A 22,487-nucleotide genomic window follows, 5' to 3' on the forward strand; every position below is an offset into this window, starting at 1 on the left:
AATAATCTTTTAAAAAGAAAACTCAGTCCTCATCTTAGGCACCCAACATTTTAGGTCCTCTAACAATGTGTATCATCTCTTAGGAGAAAGTACTAAGGATAAATTTGAAGTCTTATACTAGGTCTTAGTATAAAATCTTCCGTCCAAAGTGCCCCATGGAGTTACCCTACAAGCCTGATGTGTCTTTCAATGAGTCAAATCATTGTGTTATTAAGTATCTTCTCAGTGCAAAGCAGTAAAGAGGGCAAGAAGAAATATAAATCTTAATTCCTGCCCCTCAGGAGCTTACCTTCTACATTTTTCCAACAAAAGAATATTAAGTATAATGGGAAATTAGAGGAGGAAAAAAATTATTTCCAACTGTAATAATCCAAGAATGCTTCATTCTAAAGTTCTCTAACAGAATCACCAGGGTTGTCTGACTGTAAGGCCACACTCATATCATTAGGCTATAAAGAGCACAGCAACAGAATGAACACATGTGAACCACTACCGAACTTAAGAACTAGAATATTCCAATACTACTGTGGGTGCGTGACTCCTCTTTCCCACCCTTCTACCTCCCTGCAAAGATATCACTATCCTGTATTTGATGGATCAGTTTCTTGATTTTTTTTTAATTTTTTAAAAATCTGTCTCTAATTCTTTTTTTTAACATATTTTTGTATTTATTTGTTTGAAACAAAATCCAAACAAGTTCCACATGCATTTGTTCTTTCATTTCCTATGCCCTTCTTTCTTTCTTTTTTTTTTTTTAGGGGAGGAAGATTGGCCCTGAGCTAACATCTATTGTCAATCTTCCTCTTTTCGCTTGAGGAAGATTGTCCCTGAGCTAACATCTGTGCCAATCTTCCTCCATTTTGTGTGTGGGTCACCACCACAGCATGGCTTGATGAGCGGTGTGTAGGTCCATGCCCGGGATCTGAGCCTGTGAACCCCAGGCCGCCGAAGTGGAGCACGTGAACCTAACCACTATGCCACTGGGCCAGCTGGGCCAGCCCTTGATTTTTTTGAATAGTTGTACGGCCTATGTCTGATTCTCTAAAGAATGTATGTTTAGTTTAGCTTGTTTGGAACTTTATAATTATATCCTAGGAAATGTAATTTTCTCTGACTTTTTTAAAAGTTTAATATTATATTTCTAAACTTCACCTGTGTTGTTGTGTATAGCTGAGTTCATCAATTTTCAATGCAGTATAATGGACCATTGTGTGCATATCATAAAATGCATGTATCCATTCTCCTCTTGAAGGATGTTGGAGTTGCTTCCAGTTTTGTTTGTAAGCTTGCTTGTATTAGTTATTACAATTACATTACAAACATTCTCATATGTGTATTCTGGAATATATGTGTAAGAGTTTTTCTAGGGGACATACTTAAGAGCGAAACTGTTGGACAGCATACATGAGTGTTGAACCATATAAGATGATGCCAAATTGTTTTTCAAAATAGTTGTATCAATTTACACTTTCTATAGTGATATTTAAGATTTCCCATTATTAAATATCCTCTTCAAGCCTTAACACTGTTGGACTTCTTAAGTTTTGCTATCTAGTAGTTAAAAAAAAATGGTGGTCTAGTGGTGAAGATTCAGTGCTCTCACTGCCATGGTCCACATTCATTTCGGGTCAGGGGACCACACCACCCATCTGTCAGTTGTCATACTGTGGCGGCTGTCTGTTGCTGTGATGCTGAAAGCTATGCCACCAGTATTTCAAATACCAGCAGGGTCACCCACTGTGGACAGGTTTCAGGGGAGCTTCAAGACTAAGACAGACTAGGAAGAAGGACCTGGCCACCCACTTCTGAAAAAACTGGCCATGAAAACCCTATAAATAGCAGCAGAGCATTATCTGATATAGCACAGCAAGGTGAGAGGATGGTGCGGATTCCGGGCAGGGTTCCCACTTTGCTGTCCACAGGGTCACTAGGAGTTCTAATTGACTCCGAAGCACTATTCCCTAATTGCTAACTGGGCCCAGAATCTTTGCATATGTTAATTTATTAACCTTTCGTGCATCCTACGCTTTGAAGTGTCAGTTCACATCTTTTGCCCTGTGGATGGTTTCTTTCTTTTTCTAATTGATTTTAAAGCCTTTCTAATATATTCTGGATACTAATTCTTTGGTGATTATATATTTTGCAAACATCCTCTCCCAGTTTGTGACATGTTTTTTCACTTTCTTTATAGTGTGTGTTGATAAACAGACATTCTTAATTTTAATGTCATCAAATTTATCAAGCTTTCTTTTATGGTTAATGCTTTAATGTCTTCTTTCATAAATTCTGCCATCCCCAAGCTAACAAAAATATTATTCTATATTTTTTTCTAAAATTGTTAAAATTTTGCCTTTTAGAATTGTCTTTAATGCTTTTGAATTCATTTTGTGTATATATGTGAATACAATGAGGTAAGAAATATAAATTTATTTGTATCCACATGGATATGAAAGTCAGGATTTGTTTGGTTTTTAACATCCTGTTTAGGTTATCCTGTTTATAATGGTCCATTGCAATTTATCAAAAAGCCCCTCCTTTCCCAGTGTTCTCTAATATATCAGGTTTCCATAAATATATGAGTCTAATTGAAGGGTCTCTATTCTATTTCATTGGTCAGTTTGTTGATGCCGGACGAACGTTACACTGTCTCAACGTCTATAGCTTTATAATAAATCTTGATATCTAGAAAGGGAAACTTCACTCTACTTGACTCTTCTTCTTTAGGGATGTCTTGACTATTCTTGGGTCATAATTCTTCCATATACATTTTACGATCAGCTTGTCAAGCTCATGAAAAAGCATATAGGATTTTTATTAGAATTGTATTGACTATATAGATCACTGTAGGGAGAGCCGACATTTTGATGATATCAAGTCTTCTTCTCCAGGTGCATGGGCATATATCTCCACTTAGATAGGACTTCTTTAATATCTTTCTATAACATTTTATCATTTTCTCCATTCAGACTTTACACATCTTTGGCTAGGAATATTCCAAAATACATTACAACTTTTGTTACTATTATAAATGGTGCTTCCTTTTGGATTACATTTTCTATTTGCTTACAGTGGGTAGAATTACAACCAATTTTTGTATACTGATCTTACATCCAATAAACTTGCTAAACTCTCCCATTAGTTACAATAATCTCTCTGTTGATTCCTTTGGATATTTCAGGTAGACAATTATATCATCTGCCTGAAAATAGTCTTTACATTGCCTCAGATTAAGATGAACTACATGTGGAGACCTCAAAATTAACAGATCTCACTTTTATAGCATTCTGAAACAGACAAATAATATACTCTCATTTGTGAGTAAGAAGAACGAACTAACCTGCTTGGTCAAGGGCGTCCAAAAAGCCACGGAACCAGCCTTCCTCCTGGAGCTCCAAGAGGAACCTAAGAAAGAGTGAGGCAGCCTCCATCGTGCCTCTATTGTTTTTCTCAGCCTGAATACACTGCACCATATCTACAAACAGAAGCAAGAGTGACTCATCAAACTGCAGAACCACCAATCATTGGAAGAAAAACCTGAAAAGGGTTGTCAGACCTTCTCAGATGGGGGTGGGGATTATAAGAAATCACAACAATGGAAGGAATGGCAGGAAGGCAGCGAATTCTCTGCCCAGGCAGACTGCACCCGTCCCACCATCCCATGCTCTCTGGAAACTTCTCCTAGTTTGGTATGGAAGTCTGGGAACATGCTCTACAGTTTTCTTAAGGCAGTCCTTAAGAAAAGGAGTTTCTTAAAGATGTTTGGAAAACTGTCCCCACAACAAGAGAGAAGTCATGGTAGCACTGGGTGAGATGGAAGAACAAAGCCTTCCTCCAACATTTTCGTAGGCTCTTGTTCAAAAGTCTAAATTAACTGCAAGACTAAAAGAGCGTGAGGATAGAACCATTCCACGGCATCAGTAACAATTACAGTAGACTCAGCAAGCAGACTTAGAGATAGAGATACTTCCATGGTCCTTTTTCCAGGTTTTTGCTAAAATGGTAGGAAATATGGCAGAAAAGAGAAAGGAAGAGGTGCTAAAGAGAAACAGTGTGGCTAGGTAGCAGAAAACTATCCACCAACCTGCTGGTGGCCATACTGGCTTCATACACTAACTCCATGTCTGCGGTAGAGACCAGACTGTTGCCTTTATATGACTTGACATTTGGTAATTTTTCATATTTTTTCCCCATTGCCAATGGAATGTAAATTTCAAGGGAGTCAGCCAGTTGTCTGGCTGGTAAACCACTGTATTCTCAGAGATTAGAAGAGGACCCAGCACACGACCGACACTCAACAAAGGTATGGTGAATGAATGAAAGAAAGGAAGAAATGCTTTCCTTCTCTGCCAAGGTCTCTGTCTTGGCAACAGTAAAAGTAACCCTTTTAAAGTGTAAAATTCACTGCTTTTTAGAGTTTTGAATCCATCATCACTATCTAATTTTAGTACATTTTCATTACAGTAAAAAGAAATCTTGTACCCATTAGCAGTCACTCCCCATCCCTCTCTGCTTACCCCAAGGCAACCACTAATCCACTTGGGTCTCTATGGATTTGCCTATTTTGGACGTTTCATATGAAAGGAATCGTACAATATGTGGTCTGTATGACTGGGTTCTTTCACTTAGCACAATGTTTTCAAGGTTCATCCATGTTGCAGCATGTATCATTCATTCCTTTTTTTTTTTTGCTGAATAATATTCCATTGTATGGATACACCACATTTTGTCTATCCATTCATTAGTTAATGGGTATTTAGGTTGGCAAATTAATAAACAGAAACCTCATTAAATTGGAGGCAGGAGGCCAAAAGGGAAAGCTCTCATCACCTAGGATGAGGGCAGAGCCCAACAGGAAGAAGAAAGACTTCCTCTTCTTGATGGGCAAGAAGCTCAGCCAATCAGAGACTGTCACAACTCAGCCAGTGAAAAGCCATTATGCCTGGCACTCTTTGCTCACAATAGCCCTCCCAACTTCCTCTTCCCCTCTATAAAAGAGCTTCTCCTCCCTTGCTGCTCCAGGACTTGCATGTGGCTTGCCATGGTTGCAGACCCCAAACTGCAGCTCTTTGTTGATCCCAAATAAACTCATTTTTGCAGGAGAAATATCTGGCTGTGTATTTGTTTAAAGTCAACAAGGTTGCTTCCACATTTTGGCTATTATAAACAGTAATGCTGTGAACTTTCATGTACAAGTTTTTGTGTGGACATATGTATTCATTTCTCTTGAGTACACATCTAGGTGTGAGATTGCTGGGTCATATGTAACTCCATGTTGAACACTGCAAGGAACTGTCAAACTGCTGTCCAAAAGAGCTGCACCATTTTACATTCCCGCCAGCAATTTATGAGCATTCCAATTTCTACATATTCTTGTCAACACTTTTTACTGTCTGTCTTTTTAGTTTTAGCCATCTATATTAGTTTCCTGTGGCTGCAATAACAAATTAGCACAAACTAGGTGGCTTAAAACAATAGAAACTTGGGGGCTGGCCCAGTGGTGTAGCAGTTAAGCACACATACTCCGCTGCGGCAGCCCGGGGTTCGCAGGTTCGGATCCTGGGCGCACAACGACGCACCGCTTGTCAAGCCGTGCTGTGGCGGTGTCCCATATAACGTAGAGGACGATGGGCACGGATGTTAGCCCAGGGCCAATCTTCCTCAGCAAAAAGAGGAGGATTGGCAACAGATGTTAGCTCAGGACTAATCTTCCTCCCCCCCAAAAAAAAGAAACTTATTCTTTCATGGTTCTAGAGGACACAAGTCTGAAATCAAGGTGTTAGCAGGGCCACACTTCCTCCAAAGGCTCTAGGGGACAATATATTCCCTGCCCCTTCCAGCTCCTGGTGCCTCTTAGCATTCCTTGGCTTGTGGCCACATCACTCCAGTCTCTGCCTCTGTCTTCACATGGCATTCTCTTTGTCTCTCTGTCTTCGCATGGCATTCTCTTTGTCTCTCTGTCTTCTTATGAGGACACCAATCACCTTTGATTAGGAGCCCACCCTACTCCAGTATAACCTCATCTTAACTAATGACCTCTGTAAAGATCCCATTTCCAAATAAGGTCATATTCTGAGGTACGGGGGTTAGGACTTCAACATATCTTTTGGGGGGGATGCAATTCAACCCATAACAGCAATCAATCTTGTCACCTATCCCAGCTTCCCTGGGCACATAATCCTTTGAGTTATTCCTGTTGCTAAACCAGTCCTTCCAGCTAGGTTCTTCCTCCCAGGCCTTCCTGCTGTTTGTTCTTCCCTCAGACACGCTACCAGTCCACATGGAGGTCCAGATGGGTCCCAGTCACAGCTGAGACCTTCCCAGGTAAACTGCCTTGCTGTATCCCGGGCAATTCAGGTTTACTTTGTACCTTGTCGGGCCCATCCTGCTGCTACCCGGCCCCAGTATCTGCTGCAACTAAGCAGTGCAACTTTCCTCAAGAGCCCTGGGAATTCAATGCAGGGAAAATCTCATTTTGGGGCGGTCAGTATTTCCCGCTGCCTTTGTCATCCTCGCCACTCTGACGCCATCCTCAGCTCCCAAGGCAGAATTTCTTGATCTGTCTTCTGTGCTTTCTCGGCCTCTTTACATGCCTCTGACTAGAGTACATAGTAATTGTCTGAGGGTCTGTCTTCTCCCTTAGACTGCGACCATGGACATGCTGTATTCAGCTTTGTCATCTTTGTATTCTAATCATCAACAAAGTGCCTGGCTTACGCCTGTGTGCAGAAAATGTTACTGACGGAGTGGATAAATAACTCAGAATATTGCTTACACAGCGGATTAGGATAATCGTTGGCCTCCAGGATAAGGGTTGGCCTTTGAACACCAAAGGGATAGTGCAAAATTATCTATAGGCCACACCCAGGTGTACCTTGAAACATCCTCGATAATATGTGAATAAGCAAAGCCCAGTGACCATGCGAGCACAGAGCTTCCATGCTCCTTTCCCAAGATGCAGCTAGTGCACAAGATCCACCACGTGGAGAGAAGGATTACAGTAAAAGAGGCATTGGATATTGCTAGTGTCATTTACACATATCGGTGTATTTGTGTGTGTTTGCGTGGGGAATGTACGGGCATAATGAGAGCATGGATAGGCTCCCACTGCCTTCTGAGGGCAAAATATGAGTCCAAAAGTTTATATGCATCCACAACACTGCTCCCTGTCTCTGCTCCCTGACTGAATCCTGATTGAAAGAATATACTTGTCACAATTATGGTTAACGAATAGAATCCAGAGCTTCCAAAGCAGGCAAGAAAAAAATAGACAATACAGAAACTTTACCAATCTAACAGAAAACAGAAAAATGAGGAGAAAGCAAAAAGTTTATGAACACATGTGTATGTGATAAAATATAAAGAAATGAACAGGAAAGATATAAACCAATTAAATGACAACAGATGCCTCTGGGGAGGGGCTTGAAATAAAATTTTTATGTCATCTTTAACATTCAAAAGTAAGACAATATTACACATACCGTTCTTCAACTTGCTTGTTTTATTTACCTTCTGGTATTTTTATTGATTGCATTATAACTATAAATTAAAACTCATACATATATTACAAACTATCCCACCTCTGCCCTCCCATAGCACACTATGGTTTTCCATCAAAGCACTCACCACCCTTTAATATCTACTGTTTATTTAGGTACCCGCCTTCACACATGCACTCCAGTCTCTACCAGGGCAGGGACCATTTCTATCGCGCTCTCCACTGATTCCTCAGTTCCTAACACAATGCTTCCTATTAGATAATACGTGTAGTAATATGTGTACATTATCTCCACCACAAGCACAATGCCCGACACATCTGAGTGGCTTGTTTACTAAATCAATACACGAGTGCATGAAAGAATGGGATTCACACCAGTTTGTTCATGTCTCACTCATTCCAAGGATTTCTAAGAGACGTCTTGCACAGGCTTACGTTCTTCAGGGGCCGAGCTACGCTGTGGCCACCAGGAAGTTATTGTGGTCCTTCCCTCTGAGCACAGCTAGAAGGTGGAGGTCCACTTGTGTTGGTGGGATTCTTTCACTCATCGCGCCACAGCCTGTGGTTTGGTTTTGCAGAGCAATTAGCACTCAAGTTACCTGTCTGCTATAAGGCAATTTCCAAAAACTGCTTCACATCAGGAAAGATATGTAGGTACCTGGAGTCTGAAAAGGAATTGACAGATCCCCTCTCTCATCTCAACTCCTTCCAGGTACCACCTCCCTTCTCTTTCCCCAAAGCCTTCGCTCATCTCCAGCACAAAGCACTTCAATACAAACGTACAAAATGGCCATTATCCATCACCAAGTGTCTCAAAAGCTAGATGGAAACCCCTGAACTGACCTAAAACCACTCAGTCCAGGGAGTCTTGCTCCCCTGGAGTCCCCAGTTATTCGGAAGTACAAGTAGGATCCGCAGAGGATGCATCACCTTCCTTGGAGCTCTGCCAGCATACTGAAATCATTTGTGCACATCTGTCCTCCCTCGTCTCCCACACCCAAAACCTTGGGCTCAAAAGTATTTTAAGGAAGGGCCTGTATCTTATTTCTGAATTGCTGATGTCAGCACAAAGCCCAACACAGTAGACGGAACTCGTAGTAGAAACAGGTGAAATGGACACGATTTGATTCCCCAGCTTGGAACCTACACAAATGTCCACTCCTAAGCAAGTCACTTCACCTCGCTGGGACTCAGCTTCCCCATCTGGGCCTCCACTGGCTCCTCAAACTCGGACAGCTCTAGTCTAAAATGCTGGGGGGATCTTGCCACAAACCCGCGTTCCTGGCAGGCTACCTGTACTGATTAAAAAAGAGGAAAAAAGCAAGGGGAAAGCAAGTCTTGATTTGTCTCCCTGCCCAGGGGCAGGGGCCGCAGGGGACCACTCACCGTCCCTCAACCAGGGGGCCATGTAGCTCAGGATGTGGGTGGGGTCCAGGGTCTTCCTGACATAGTCCTGGAAGGCGTGCAGGTTCCGGCGCTGCTCGGCCGTCATTGCGGCGGCTCTGCTCCCCGCGAGGGCCCCGCTGCGCCCGCGCCGCGCTCCCTTTAAAGGCGGCGGGAGGCAGGAGGGACTTGCGGGGAAACGGAGCCCGCGCCCGGAGGAGGAGCTGCCGGGGAACCTTCGCTGGGGAGGAAAAATCGAAACTGCAACCAGCGGCGGCGCAGCGCGCAGGCTCCCCGGCCGCGCCTCCCGCGGTTTCCTCCACTCCCCCGCGGCCGGATTTCCAGCCCTGCGCGGGCGCCGACCCCGGGGGACCCAAGAGGACCCCTGGGCATTGTTTTGTGGTTTTCATTTTGTCTTACTTTTTGTTTTGTTTTTATAGCGGTGAAGTTTAGATACAATAAAATGCACAGATTTTAATTAAATGTACAATTCCATGAGTTTCGAAAAATGTATAGGGGTGTAACCACTTGCCCCAGGTGTGTGGGTCCTATGGAAAGTGCATGTTTAACTTCACAGAAACTGCCACCTGTTTTCCAAAATGGCCATACCATTTTGCATTCCCACCCAGACTGTAAGAGAGCTCCAGGAGACACACGTCCAGTAAATACACATTGGTCAGTTTGTTTGTTTGTTTCTTTGCCGTCTTGGTCGGTGTGAAACGGTGTGTTATTGTGGTTTTAATTTTGATTCTCCAATTAATTAATGATGTTGGGCACATTTGCATGTACTTATTGGCCATTCATAGATCGTTTGTGAAGCAGCTGCTCCAATCTTTTGCCTGCTTAAGTTGGTTCTCTTTGTATTATAGATTTACCAGCTTTTTATTTTTTCTGGATACAAGCCCATTGTCAAATATATAAACTCTAAATATCTTCTCTCAATCTGTGACTTACCATTTCATTTTCTTAAAGGTGTCTCGAGCAGTTTATTTTGGTGGGATCTAATTTATCAGTTTTTTCTTTTGTTTTCTGCTTTTTGTGTCCTCTGATAAATGTTTGCCTACTCCAAGGTCATGAGGGTGTTCTGTGTTTTCCTTTAGGGTCTTTGTGTTTTTAGCTTTTACGTTTAGGCCTATGATCATCTCAATTTTGTTGTAGTGTGAAGTAGAGGTCAAGGTTTCATTATTTCCATACTTATAATTGTTGCAGCACAAATTGTTTCATTTGTTGAAAACTCCTCCTTCTCCCATCAAATAGCTTTGACATCTTTGTCAAAAAATCTATTGACTGTATGTGTACAGGTCTATTTCTAACTCGACTGTGTTCCATTTATCTATGTGCTGATACTGCTTTACTCTTCTCTGTAAAGATTGTATTGGCTATTCCAGGATCTCTGCATTTCACTGTGGAATAAGAATCAACTTGTCAATTCCTACAAAACAAAAAGTGCCTATTGGGATTTTGCTCAGGATTGCATTGAACCTATAGAGGAACGTGGGAAGAACTGACATCTTAACAATACTGAGTCTTTGAATCCATGAACGTGTCTTTTCATTTATTTAGGTCTTCCTTAATTTCTCTCAGCAATATTTCATAGTTTTTAGAGTACAGGTCTTATATACATGTCTGTTAAATTATTAACTATTTTATGTTCTTTGATGCTACTGTAAATGGAATTGTTTTTAAAGTTTCATTTTCAAACTGTTTGTTACTAGTTTCATTTTCAAATTGTACAGAAACACAACTGATTTTTGCTTCCTGACCTGGTATTATGCAACACTGCTAAATGCTCTTATTAGTTCTAGTAATTGTTCTGTGGATTCCCTAAATTTTTCTAGTTTAACAATCGTGTCATTTGTGGAACACATGATTTTTACTTCTTCCTTTCTAATCTTTGCCTTTCGTTTCCTTTCCTTCTTGTACCCCCTACGGCCTTCAATAGAAAATTGAATCAAGTGCCAAGAGTTGACACCCTGACCTTATTACTAATCTCAGCAGGCAAACGATCAATGTTTTACTTTAATTACAATGTTGGCTGTAGGTTTTTCTTAGATGCCCTTTATCAGATTGATGTTCTCTTTTTTTCCTGGTTTGCTCAGAGTTTTTATCCTGAAGGGGTGTTGAATTTTTCAAACGTTGTTTTCTCCATCTATTGAGGTGATCATATATTCTGTTAATATACTGAATTTCATTGACTGATTTGTGAATATTGAACCAACCTAGAATTCATGGAATAAATCCCATTTGGTCATGATGTAGCATCCTTTTTTATATATTTCCGGATTCAATTTACTAATATTTTTGTATCAATGTTCATAGGGATATTGGTCTGTAATTTTCTTTTCTTATAATGTCAGGGTTATACTGGCCTCATGAGACAAGAGTTTGTGTAAGGCTGATATCATTTCTTCCTTAAATGTTTAACAGAATCCACCAATGAAAACATTTGGGCTTGGAGTTTTCTTTGTTTGAAAATTGTTTATATTGATTCCATTTCTTTACTAGATATAAGGCTATTCTGATTTTTTATTTCATCCTGAATCAGTTTTGGTAAGTTGTGCTTTTCAAGGAATTTCACCATTTCCTCTAAATTATTAAATTTATTGGCATAAAGTTGTTCATGATACTTATCCTTTTACCTTTTTAAAAAACCAGTCTTGCCAAGGATTTACCAACTTTATTTATCTTTTAAGAAAACAACTTTGGGGCCGGCCCCGTGGCTTGGCGGTTGAGTGCGCGCGCTCCACTGCTGGCGGCCCGGGGTTCAGATCCCGGGCGCGCACCAACGCACCACTTCTCCGGCCATGCTGAGGCCGCGTCCCACATACAGCAACTAGAAGGATGTGCAGCTATGACATACAACTATCTACTGGGGCTTTGGGGGGAAAAAATAAATAAATTAAAAAAACCAACTTTGGCTTTGATAGTTTTTGATTGTTATTCTATTTCACTCATTTCTGCTCTAATTATTATTCTTTTCTCCTACTTCCTTTGGGCTTAATTTGCTCTTCTTTTACTAGTTTGTTAAGGTAGAAGTTTAGATCACTGATTCTATACATTTTTCTTTTCCAATATAAGCATTTGAGGCTATAAATGTCCCTTTTCCCAGCTGAGTTCTAACATCCCACCAATTTTGATATATTGCTTTCAATGTCATTCCATTTGAAAGTTTCTAATATCCTTGTGATTTCTTCTTTAACCTATGAGTTATTTAGAAGTGTGCTGTTTATTTTTCAAATATTGGGTATTTCCTAAACATCTTAGTGTTATTGACTTATTTTAATCTGTTATGATCAGAGAGCATATGTTGTAAGATTTCAATCTTTTGCAATTTATTGAAACTTGTTTTATGGCCCAGATATGGACTATCTTGTATATGTTCTAGACACACTTAAGAAGAGGGTGTATTCTGCAGTTTTGGGGTGTAATGTTCTATAAATGTCAGTTATGTCAGGTTGGTTTATAGTGTGGTTCAAGTCTCCTATATCCTTACTAATTGTTCTGTCAAGTACTGAGAGGGGGTGTTAAAATCTCCAACTATGATTATGGATTTGTCTATTTGTCCCTTTTGTTCTATCAGTTTTTGCTTCATCGAGTTTGTAGCTCTCTTATTAGATGCATACACATTTAGGATTGTTATGTTTTCCTCATAAATTATGTCTTTCATCATTATGAAATGTCTCTTTTTGTCTCTGTTGATACTTGTTATGTCAAAGTCTACTTCCATGTGATACTACTATACCCATAACAGCTTTCTTATGCTTACTGTTTGCCTGGTGTATCTTTTTCCATCCTATTGCTTTCAACTTCTCTGTTAATATTTAAAGTGCACCTCCAGAATACAGCTTATAGTTGGGTCTTCCTTTTTTATCCAGTCTGACAATCTCTGCCTTTTAACTGGAGCATTAAATCTATTTACATTTAACTATTGATATGGGTTTAAAACTACAATTTTGCTGTTTGTTGCATCCAATTTTGTTCCTTTGCTCCTCTATTCCTTCGATTCGGGTTAATCAAATATATTTTTATCACTTGTAGCTATGATTCTTTGTATTCTTTTAGCTATATATCTCTCTCTCTCGAGATATATATGTAGTGGTTGCTCTATGGATTATAATATGTATCCTTACGTTATATCAATCTACTTTAGAATTAATATTATACCACATCAGGTAAAATATAAGATCCTTGCAACCACGTAATTCCATCTACCCCAGCCCATCCTTTGTCCTACTGTTGTCATATTTTTACTTCTCTATATGTTATAAACCACATAATATTTTTTTATTGTAAAAAGTCAGTTGTCTGTCAAGAAAATTATAGTCTTTTCTATTTTCCATTTCTGACGCTATTCATTCCCATTTGTAGGTACTGGCTTCCATCTGACGTCATTTCCCTTCTGGCTTCTCCAATATATCAAGCTTTCTGTGAATTTTTCATTTCAAATACTGTTTTTAAAAGTTCTAAGATTTCCGTTGGTTCTTGTTCTACTTTCCATTTCTCAGAGAACCTCCATCTGTTCATTCATTATAACCATCTTTTCTTTAAGTTCATGTACCTATTTCTAACAGTGTCTTTAAAGTCCTTGATAATGTGAATTATCTCACAATATGTTTTTGTAACTGCTTCTTCTCGACTTTGGGTTCCTTCATATGTCTAGTCATTTTTTATTTTATGCTGGACATTATAGATATGCTATAGAATCTCTGGATTCTATTATTTTACTCTCGGGAGTGTTGCTTTTTGTTCTAGCATGCTAACTTACCAGCTACTCATTTTTAACTCATAGAGGCTTTGTTTTACACACTGAGGTGGGTCTCTTTCAGTTTTGCCCTTAATGCAAGGTGAATCCCTTAGTCCTGGGTCATAGTCTTTTCTGCTAAGGTGTGGTCCTCCAGGGGTTTCAATGAAAAGCCCTACATGTTTCCCCTGCCCTTCTAAGCTGGTGGGACTCAGACTCCAAATTCTGTCTTCCCTGTGGTGGCAGCTGAGATACCTGTTGAGCTCTTTCAGCCTTCCAGCTGTGGCTTAACTGGGATCCTAGGAGTCTCCCCCTGCATGTACTCATTTCAAGGTCAGCTAAGGATTTCAGTGAAGATTATATACAAATTTTTGGGCTCCCCCTTTGTGTTTCCTTTCTTTCTGAAATTTCCCCCTCAATACAGTCACTCTGGCAGCCCCCGGGTTCATCCTCTAATTCAATGACTGTGGCTTTCTGCTTGTATTCTAACCTCCATGGACAGGGGAGGACTCTCAGAAGAAAAGCCAAATAAATGCAGTTCTCATGCAGGACAGGTCCCTCTTTTCACGGTCTAATTCCATCCAGTTTCTGCCTTTTGGTTTTTCTCCAGTGCCTTCAGATACTTGTCATGTTTTGTCCATTTTTATAATTATATCATACACGCTATTCTGCCACTACTTCGGTTTGGATCTTTGAGAAAAAGAAATCAGATCCAAAAGTTCTTTAAACAGATAAAGACATGCCTCCTTTTATGCTACTAGTGGGAAATAACATAGCCTTGAATAACAATGGATTTACTAAACATCAACAATTACAGTATAGACTGAATCTGAAAGAAGTGAAGTCCCGGAAACGGAGTCATCTGGGAGATTTGTAGGTAAAATTTCACCAAGGCCAGGGAAGAAGGAGAGTGTCACAGAAGGGTGAGAAGAAAGAATTCGGTCTTAGACCCTCTCCTCACCCGGGCATTAATTTATCCAACACATTTACAGAGTAACTACTAATACCTACTAATACATCAGGTATCATGAAAAGCACTGGGTATACGGAGGTAAGTGAAAAACAGTCTCCCCCTTAGGCTTAGAGTCTGATTGGGGGAGGGAGCAGACAGACAGTAAAGATGTAAAAACACAAATAATTAAGTAATTGCCAAATGTGAAGTGATACAAAGAAAGCAAACAGAGTCATGAGACAGAAAATAATGGAGGCTGGAAAAAACTATTTAATACAATGGGGTAAGAGAATATCTTTCTCAGTAGGTCACAATTCAGCTGAATTCTTAAGAATAAGAATCAACCATTCGAAAAAAGCAGAGACAGGGGGATTCCATGCAGGAGGAAGGAGAGCACAAATGGATCAAAAAGAAAAAGTGAAAGACACTTGTAGCTGGAACTTCATTAAGGGTAAATGCTATGCAGTGTTGCTGAACAGGTAAACAGGGCCTTGTAAGGCAAGGAATGAAGTGCATGGCAGGGTTTTAAGCAAGGAGTAACATAATCTGATCACGTTTTTAAAAAGACCTCTCTGGCTGTGTGGAGAATGAGCAGCAAGTAAGAGATGAGGGCGTAGATAAAGACCGTGGCAGTGGAGAGTGTTAAGAACTGAACTGTTTGAGATATACTGTAGAGACAAGATTGAGTCAATAGCAGTGGAAAGGAAGAGGAAAAAAAATCAAAGCTACATTCTAGGTATCTGGTGTGCGCAAGTGCAAGCACAGAAGCACCACAACTGAACTGGAGAAGACAGGGGTAGAGCCATTACATTCTAGAGTAGGGGACGGACGAGAAAGTAGATGGTAGTGAGTGCAGTGAGAAGTTAAGCAGGGTAAGGGACTAAAGCATCATGGGGTCTGCTTATGTCAGATGAGTCGATCAAGGAAGACCTAAATGAAGTGAGAGCACATACCATTTGGGTGAAGAGCAATCTACTCAAAAGGAACAGACAGTGCCAAGGCCCAGAGGCAGGAGTGAACTGGGCCTGCAGAAGAGAAGAAGGTGAGCGGGGTGGCTAGAGTGGAGTGGGTTGGGGAAAGAGATAGAAGAGAGGTAGCCACGACAGTGCACGTAAGGCCTGACTGACCATGATAAAGAGTTTGGTTTTGATCCTATGATGGGGAACCACTGTGGGATTTTGAGGGGGAAGAACATGATCTCCTGTTTTTAAAGCATCACTGTGGTTGACTGGAGGAAAACAAACTGCAGGGGGCAGGGGTGGAAGCAGAGGGGGCAGGCAAGAAGCTACAGCACCAGTCCAGGTGAGAGGAGATGGCATCTCAGATTAGGATCGAAGCAGTGGAAACGGTGACGCGCAGCATATGTAATCCTAAAATCCCACACAACTTGCTGATGAATTGGCTGCAGGATACATGAGAGAGGAGTCAAGGAGAACTCCAATATGTTTAACCTGAGCAGCTGCATGAATGGTGGGGCCATCTATTAACTTGGGACATTGGAAGAGGGGCAGGCTTGGAGGACGAAATCAAGAACACGGCCTGCTTGCTTGCTGATGAGAACAATCCACAGGCAGTGATTCTCAAACATCAATGTGCACACGAATCACCCACAGGTCTCATTAAAGTGCAGATTCTGATCTCATATTTTTGAGACTGCATTCCTAACAGGCTCCCAGGCAATGAATGCTGATGCTGCTGGTCCACAGACCTCACTCTGAGTAGCAAAGTCACTCAAAAGTAACACATAAAGGAAAGGGAGGATAACTGAAAAACCAAAATTGCTATTAAAGTGAGGGTAAGTGAAATCCAGAGCGCAAGGGGAGGATTAGCCTGGAACAGTGGTTCTCAAACTGTGGTGTGCAGGCCAGCAGCACCAGAACCACCCCGAAACGTGTTAGAAAAGCACATTCTTGGCATCCCAGACCTTCTGAATCAGAAACTGAGGGGGTGGGGCCCAGCAATCTATGTTTTAACAAACCCTCCGGCTGATTCTGACGCATGTGAAAGTTGGAGAACCAGAGGCCTGGAGGAGGAAGGCTTCATCCACTGAGTGCAGAGACGATGGACGCTGCAGTAGGTTGATTGCAAAAATTACAATTCTTCACTTTTCCCAATATTACACCTTTTACAATGTAACTTTGCAGCTCCTCCCATCAACGGTAGTCTCTTTTCCCTCCCCTTGAATCTGGCCTTATGACTTTGCTGTAGGCAAGAGAATGTGGAAATGGCAGTGTCAGTCTGAGCTCAGGCTTCAAGAGACTTTGCACACTTCTGCTTTTTCTCTCAGACCCCTGTGACCACCACGTAAACATGCTCAGGCGAACATGCTGGAAGATACGCAACCACAGAGAGAACCCAGTAATCCCAGCTGAGGCCATCCTGGATCAGCAGACCCACCGGCTGACTGGACACATGAGAAAGCCAGTCAAGACCAACAGGGCAGGCAGTGTCTCTAATAATATGCTAGACGTATTATTTTTGGTAAACAGGCTAGATTTGTGTTGCCTGAGCTTGGCGCCAACCAGAATGCGCAGCCAATATGGAAAGTGTGTGGTAGAGAGAAGTGGGAGGTTTGAGGAGGAGGTGGTATGAAATAGCCATCATATCAATGAACAAGAATACTAAAGAAACTTGTCCACTAATGTGTGTCATACGAAGTTGAGGCTGGTGATTGTGCTTTATGGTGACACCAATCTGCACAGTTACTGATTCCCTCAGGAACACTTAGCAGGATGCATGCAGACACAACTGAAGAGCTGGGTTCATCCAGATTGAGGTCTTGCTGGGTAACAGGTTAGCAAACTATTGCTTGCAGGACAAATCAGGCATGTGGCTTGTTTTTATACAGGCCACAAGCTAAAAATTGTTTTAACATTTTAAAAGTGTTGTAGAAAAAAACAAAGACTATACAACAGAGACTGCATATGGTCCATAAAGCCTAAAATACTTACTATCCGGCCCTTTACAGGAAAAGGTTGCCAACCCCTAAACTAGGGGAACGATGAGAGAAAAAAGGGCAAGAGAGCTGGAGGGTCCTGCAAGCGAGTGATTTAAACATAATCCAGAAATCACAGCTGCGTCCTAAGGGAAGTGTAGAGGAGGAGGGTGAGTGATAGGGTAGGGTCAAAAGACTGTACTTCCTAGTCCTGCGTTCCATCTAAAAATCACAGTCGATGTCCTTGGAGGCAGCCTAACCTACTCCACCCAGAGCAACATTTCCAAATATAATGATCACATGGAGGTAACAGTCAGGTGCTCCCAAGAATTGAAAGATTAGATTAACCTCTTGGACAGTCTGCTGACGTCTGACTGTGTGCAAAGCACTACATTTGGTACAGGAGATACAAAATACAACTGGAGGCAAGAAGGTACCTGGGCCTCGAGGGAACACTTCTTGGTCTCTTCCGCCAGCCTCCTTAATGTTGTGTTCCCAAGAATTCTCACCTCCGTCTGCTTTTCTTCTTGCTCAACCTCCTCTCTCTGGATCTCATCCACTCCCACAGCTTCACTGCTGCTCTATTCCCCAGTGACTCCTAAGTCCTCTCTCTAGCCCAATCTCTCTTCCAAGAGTCACACCATCCCCAGCTACCCACTGGAAATCTCCATCTCTGTGGGTACCCTCTGTTCCATGCTGTCCAACAGAATTTTCTGTCATGATGGAAATGCTCTCTACCTGTACTGGCCAATATGGTAGCCATAAGCCTCACATGGCTATTTAAACTTAACTAAAATTAAATAAGATTAAAAATTCAGTTCCTCACAGTTTTACTAGCCACATTTCAAGTGCTCAATATCCACATGTGGCTAGTAGCTACTATACTGGACAGCACAGCTCTAGGCAGCTCAGAGTCTCAAATTGATCTCATTTTCCTCCCCAACCATCCCTATTCCTATATTTCCTACCTTGAATATTATCACCATGCATCTCTCAAATGAAAAAAAGAAAAAAGAAAAAGTCTGGTTATAAGAGACTTTTCCGTCTCCCTCACAGGCCCATCTTCACGTAATGGTGCCCACATTTTGTCTAGTCTACTTCAGAAATCTACTGAATCTAGCCTCTCCTCTGGATGCCACTGTTCCATAGGCCTTCTGATTTCTGGTTTGAGCTACTGCACAGAGCTTCTTAAACAGTCTTTTCCTGAGGTTTTCGCACTCCAAACTTTCTTTTACATTACCGCTATTTCTTAAGAAGAAATCGAATTGTCCCATTCCCACCTTCTTTAAAATTCCTGTTGGTTCCATCATTCATCCTTATAACCCTAGCATTTAGCATAGCCTTGGACCATATGTACTCAGTGTTTGATGAATAAATGAATTTTACAGATAGAAAAGCAGAGAGATATCCTCTTGCCTAGGAGAGAACTGTTTGCCTATTTAGAGTGCAGATGGTCATGCAGAGAAGCAGAAGCCAGCCTTCTCCGGGCAAATACTAGATGCGTAACTTTGCCCCGCTGTGATAAAAGTACATCATCTAATGTTCTAGTAGTTGCAGCTTCTACTGGGGTGAATTTAGACACAGACCGTGGCCTAACTAGAATTCCATTTTCCTTGCCTCTCCTTTTCCCAGGCACAGATCCAATGGTATTTACCACCCCCCAATACCCTCACAGGTAAAATAGGAAAGAATTCACTAATTTTCATGACATTTTAACAACTAATCTTAGTACTTTTTCAAATGGCCATATCCCACTTACTGTTTTCCACTACCTAAGTGATTCAGGTATTGACTCAAAACTCAGAATGAGGAAATAATCAATTATTTAGCAAGTTTTGATTATCTTCTCTGGGCATGTGCCAGCAGAAGTGGCAGAACACAAGTAGAGTTTAAAGCACAAGATATAATACTCATGACACAACCACCATTTTCTTCTCCATCCTATATCTCCTGCATCGCCCAGAGCGTCTTCCATGTAGAGGATATTTACAGCCTTATAGATCATTGTCCTCAACTCCAATCACCTTCACCTCCACCCATTTTAGTTATTTCCAATCATGCCTAGAATTAGGCGCTCTCTAAAATATTTCTTCAGTTTTCTTACTCCTACCCCTACTATACCTACTTGAACGTCATTGGAAAACTAACCCCTTGATATCTCCCAGTTTTCTAAGTATACGGTCACCTCATAGCCTACTTCCTTCCCTAAACAGTCCAGACACCAGAATGCATCAATTCAACCACACTCACCAGTATCTCCCTCAACACCCTTACCCCTTTGAGCAGAACCTCCACCACGGATAAATCCATCCATTTGTTCATTCACTGTATAAACACTGAAAGCATTCTATACATGCAACATTAGTTTCTGCTTCTACTCCCAGTGTTGAATGCTACCAGGACAAAATCACAAATCCTGGTATCTCATCAATTTCAACACCCCTTATCTCAGCTGAGGATCAGCAATTCTTAGCTAAGCCTCCCTCCATGCTTCTCAAGGGGCATTTTTCCACTCCTCTCCTCAAGCCCAATCCTACTTATGATTCGCCTTTCCCAGAAGGCACTGCTTCCAATTTCATGGAGAAAAGAGAGGCTTTAGAGCATAAACTACCTCATCCGAATCCATCTACCCACAAATGTCTTTGTGCATTTGTACTTCCTTCTGCCATTTTAGAATAAGACTTGCCACTGCTTCTGTCCATCGCTCATCACTTACCTGTGCTCTGGATCCCCTCCCCCATTGAGGGAACTTAGCTTCATCAGTTCTTGCTTTATTTTCAAATTTTCCTGTTCCAGGGGCTCCTTCCCCAAAAGCTTGTCTTTCCCTCTTACCCTAAATTTAAAAAAACAAAGCAAACTCTTCTTTGATTTTATACCCGTGTTGAGATTGCTTCCAAGCACAGTACCAAGACCAGTTGACCGTGTATCTTGGACTAAGAACCTCATCTCCACAGGCCCAGCCTCATAAATGGGACCAGAACACCTGTCTAGTGACTTGGCTCTCTCTCACAGGAAAGGGACTTTAATAGTCACCTGCGTGTTTGCCTTTGTGATTTTGTTCCCTTTTGCTGAGTAAAGATGGCCGATAACTCTGACTGATACTCTCACATGCAGGCAACCTTGCAGGCCTATAGAAGCTACTTTTAACTTTTTGTTTTGAAATTACTTCAAACTTGAAGAAAAATTATAAGAATAGCACCAAGAATTCCTGTATATTTACTCTCATTCACCAGTTTTTAACATTTTGCCACAATATGACTTCATCATTCTCTCTCCATCTATATTTGTATTTTTTCTTAACCATCTGAGAGTAGGTTACATACACAACAATTATGATTTGGCTTCCCATGTAAGTTTTCCTAAAGGTGCCAATCACTGAACATGTCTATACAAATTCTGGTCTCAATGACGTCTACATTATCATAGTAATTTAATCAGTCAACATTTCCATTGTACACAGGTCTAATCAGCTTAATGCTAGAAATGGATCCATGCTCTGAACCCTGATGAAACTGGTTTGCGAGGAGGCACCCCTCTCCCTCTACTTCCAATCCCCTGCCCCCATTGGTCGGGACAATGGGGCTGGCGACAACTCAAACCAGGTTATACATGATTTCCAGAACCCCGAAGCACCTTCTGAAAAATTTTCCAAGTCCGGAGACACACAACTGGCTGACTCAGAATGCCCACAGTCCACACTAGCAGCAGACTGCAATTATTCCCCATGATGGAAGAATTCCAGTAAGTATGGGCCGTCAGCTTAACTTCTCTAAGTCCTTGCCCCTCTGTACATATGGCTCATCAGTACCACAGATTAGATGGTTTAGGGAAGCCCTTGGATTGGATCCCCCAAGAACTGAGGTCAAACTTGCCTACTTAGCCTACAAAGTAAAAATAGTAACAAGTTTTCCTGTTGGGAAATCTTTCCTCTTGGGAATCGGAGGATGGATGATTGAGCAAGTGCAAGTGCTTGGTTGCATTTCCTTTACACAACGTCACAAAAGTCACAGAAACACTGAAGACCTGAAGTAAAATAAAATGTCTCAGATAGTGGCGTTCATAGATACTTCAGAGACAGTGGAGCTCCCTCAAAGCAGAAAGCAGGTCTTACGCAATTTTTTAAATCTCTAGCATCTATTTGTCCATGCAGTAAGTGCAGTAAGCACCTCCTAAGTGAAAGGAAACGGAGAAGGGATACAGCAGTACATACACATACAGCTGTCAAAGAATTTCCAGACTGGTGAGAGAGAAGACGTCTAGTAACCAATTACAACTGTGTGCTCTGGAGGAGTCCAGGGTTGTTGAGAGGAAGTAATTAAGCAGAAATAACGGGAAGGAGGGAGGCACTTTAACAGAAACCTAGTTTTCCCAGGACAGAATTCAGTTCCCAGGAGAAGAAAAACGCCACGTGTGAAGGCAGGGAGCAGCACTTTCAAAGACCTGAAGGCAGCTAATGTGGCCAGAGCACAAATGAGGGGAGGGAAAAGCTAAAGATGGACCAGTGCCTGATTAGGCAGAGATTGCTAAACCATATTATGGGGGATTTTTGTTTGCTTTTAATAAATATCCTAAGAATAACAGGAAGCTACTGAAGGATTTTAAGGAGGGGAATGAAATGAAGAAAAATTTTTTTAAGATGTTTTGAATGCTACATCAAGAATGGAACAATAGCGGATGCAGGGAGACCCATTATGGTAGTACAGGTGAGAGATCACGGCTGCCCAGATGAGATGATGGTATGGACACATTTAGAAATATTAGAAAAATTTCAGTGACCAGGATTTGGTGGTTGGATAAGGAGGCTGAAGGAGAGGGAAGAATCAAAGACTTGGAAATTTTTAGCTTCAACAACTAAGGGGATGATGTGATGGTGCCGTGTATCAAGACAGGTTTTCACTAAGTGTTTAACTGAATACATTAAGATGAGTTTTCACTAAATGTTTAACTGAATACATTAAGATGGGTTTTCACTAAACGTTTA

The 22,487-nt window shown here is 41.3% G+C and overlaps 1 protein-coding gene across 3 annotated transcripts in view; it reads right to left on the reverse strand.

Annotated features, from left to right (window-relative positions):
* Nucleotides 1–22,487, reverse strand: part of RIGI (RNA sensor RIG-I) — a 64,915-nt gene that overhangs the window by 32,240 nt on the left and 10,188 nt on the right. For 2 of the 3 annotated variants that reach the window (XM_058565944.1, XM_058565942.1), the window contains exon 2: nt 3,338–3,472. In XM_058565944.1, coding sequence (XP_058421927.1) covers nt 3,338–3,470 — 133 coding nt within the window. In that variant the 5' untranslated portion in view covers nt 3,471–3,472. Of the gene's footprint in view, nt 1–3,337; nt 3,473–8,881; nt 11,665–22,487 lie in introns of those variants that run through there. The other variant, XM_058565941.1, reaches the window with a different exon arrangement.

The sequence above is a fragment of the Diceros bicornis genome, chromosome 22, assembly GCF_020826845.1.
Source record: "Diceros bicornis minor isolate mBicDic1 chromosome 22, mDicBic1.mat.cur, whole genome shotgun sequence".
NCBI classification, from domain to species: domain Eukaryota; kingdom Metazoa; phylum Chordata; class Mammalia; order Perissodactyla; family Rhinocerotidae; genus Diceros; species Diceros bicornis.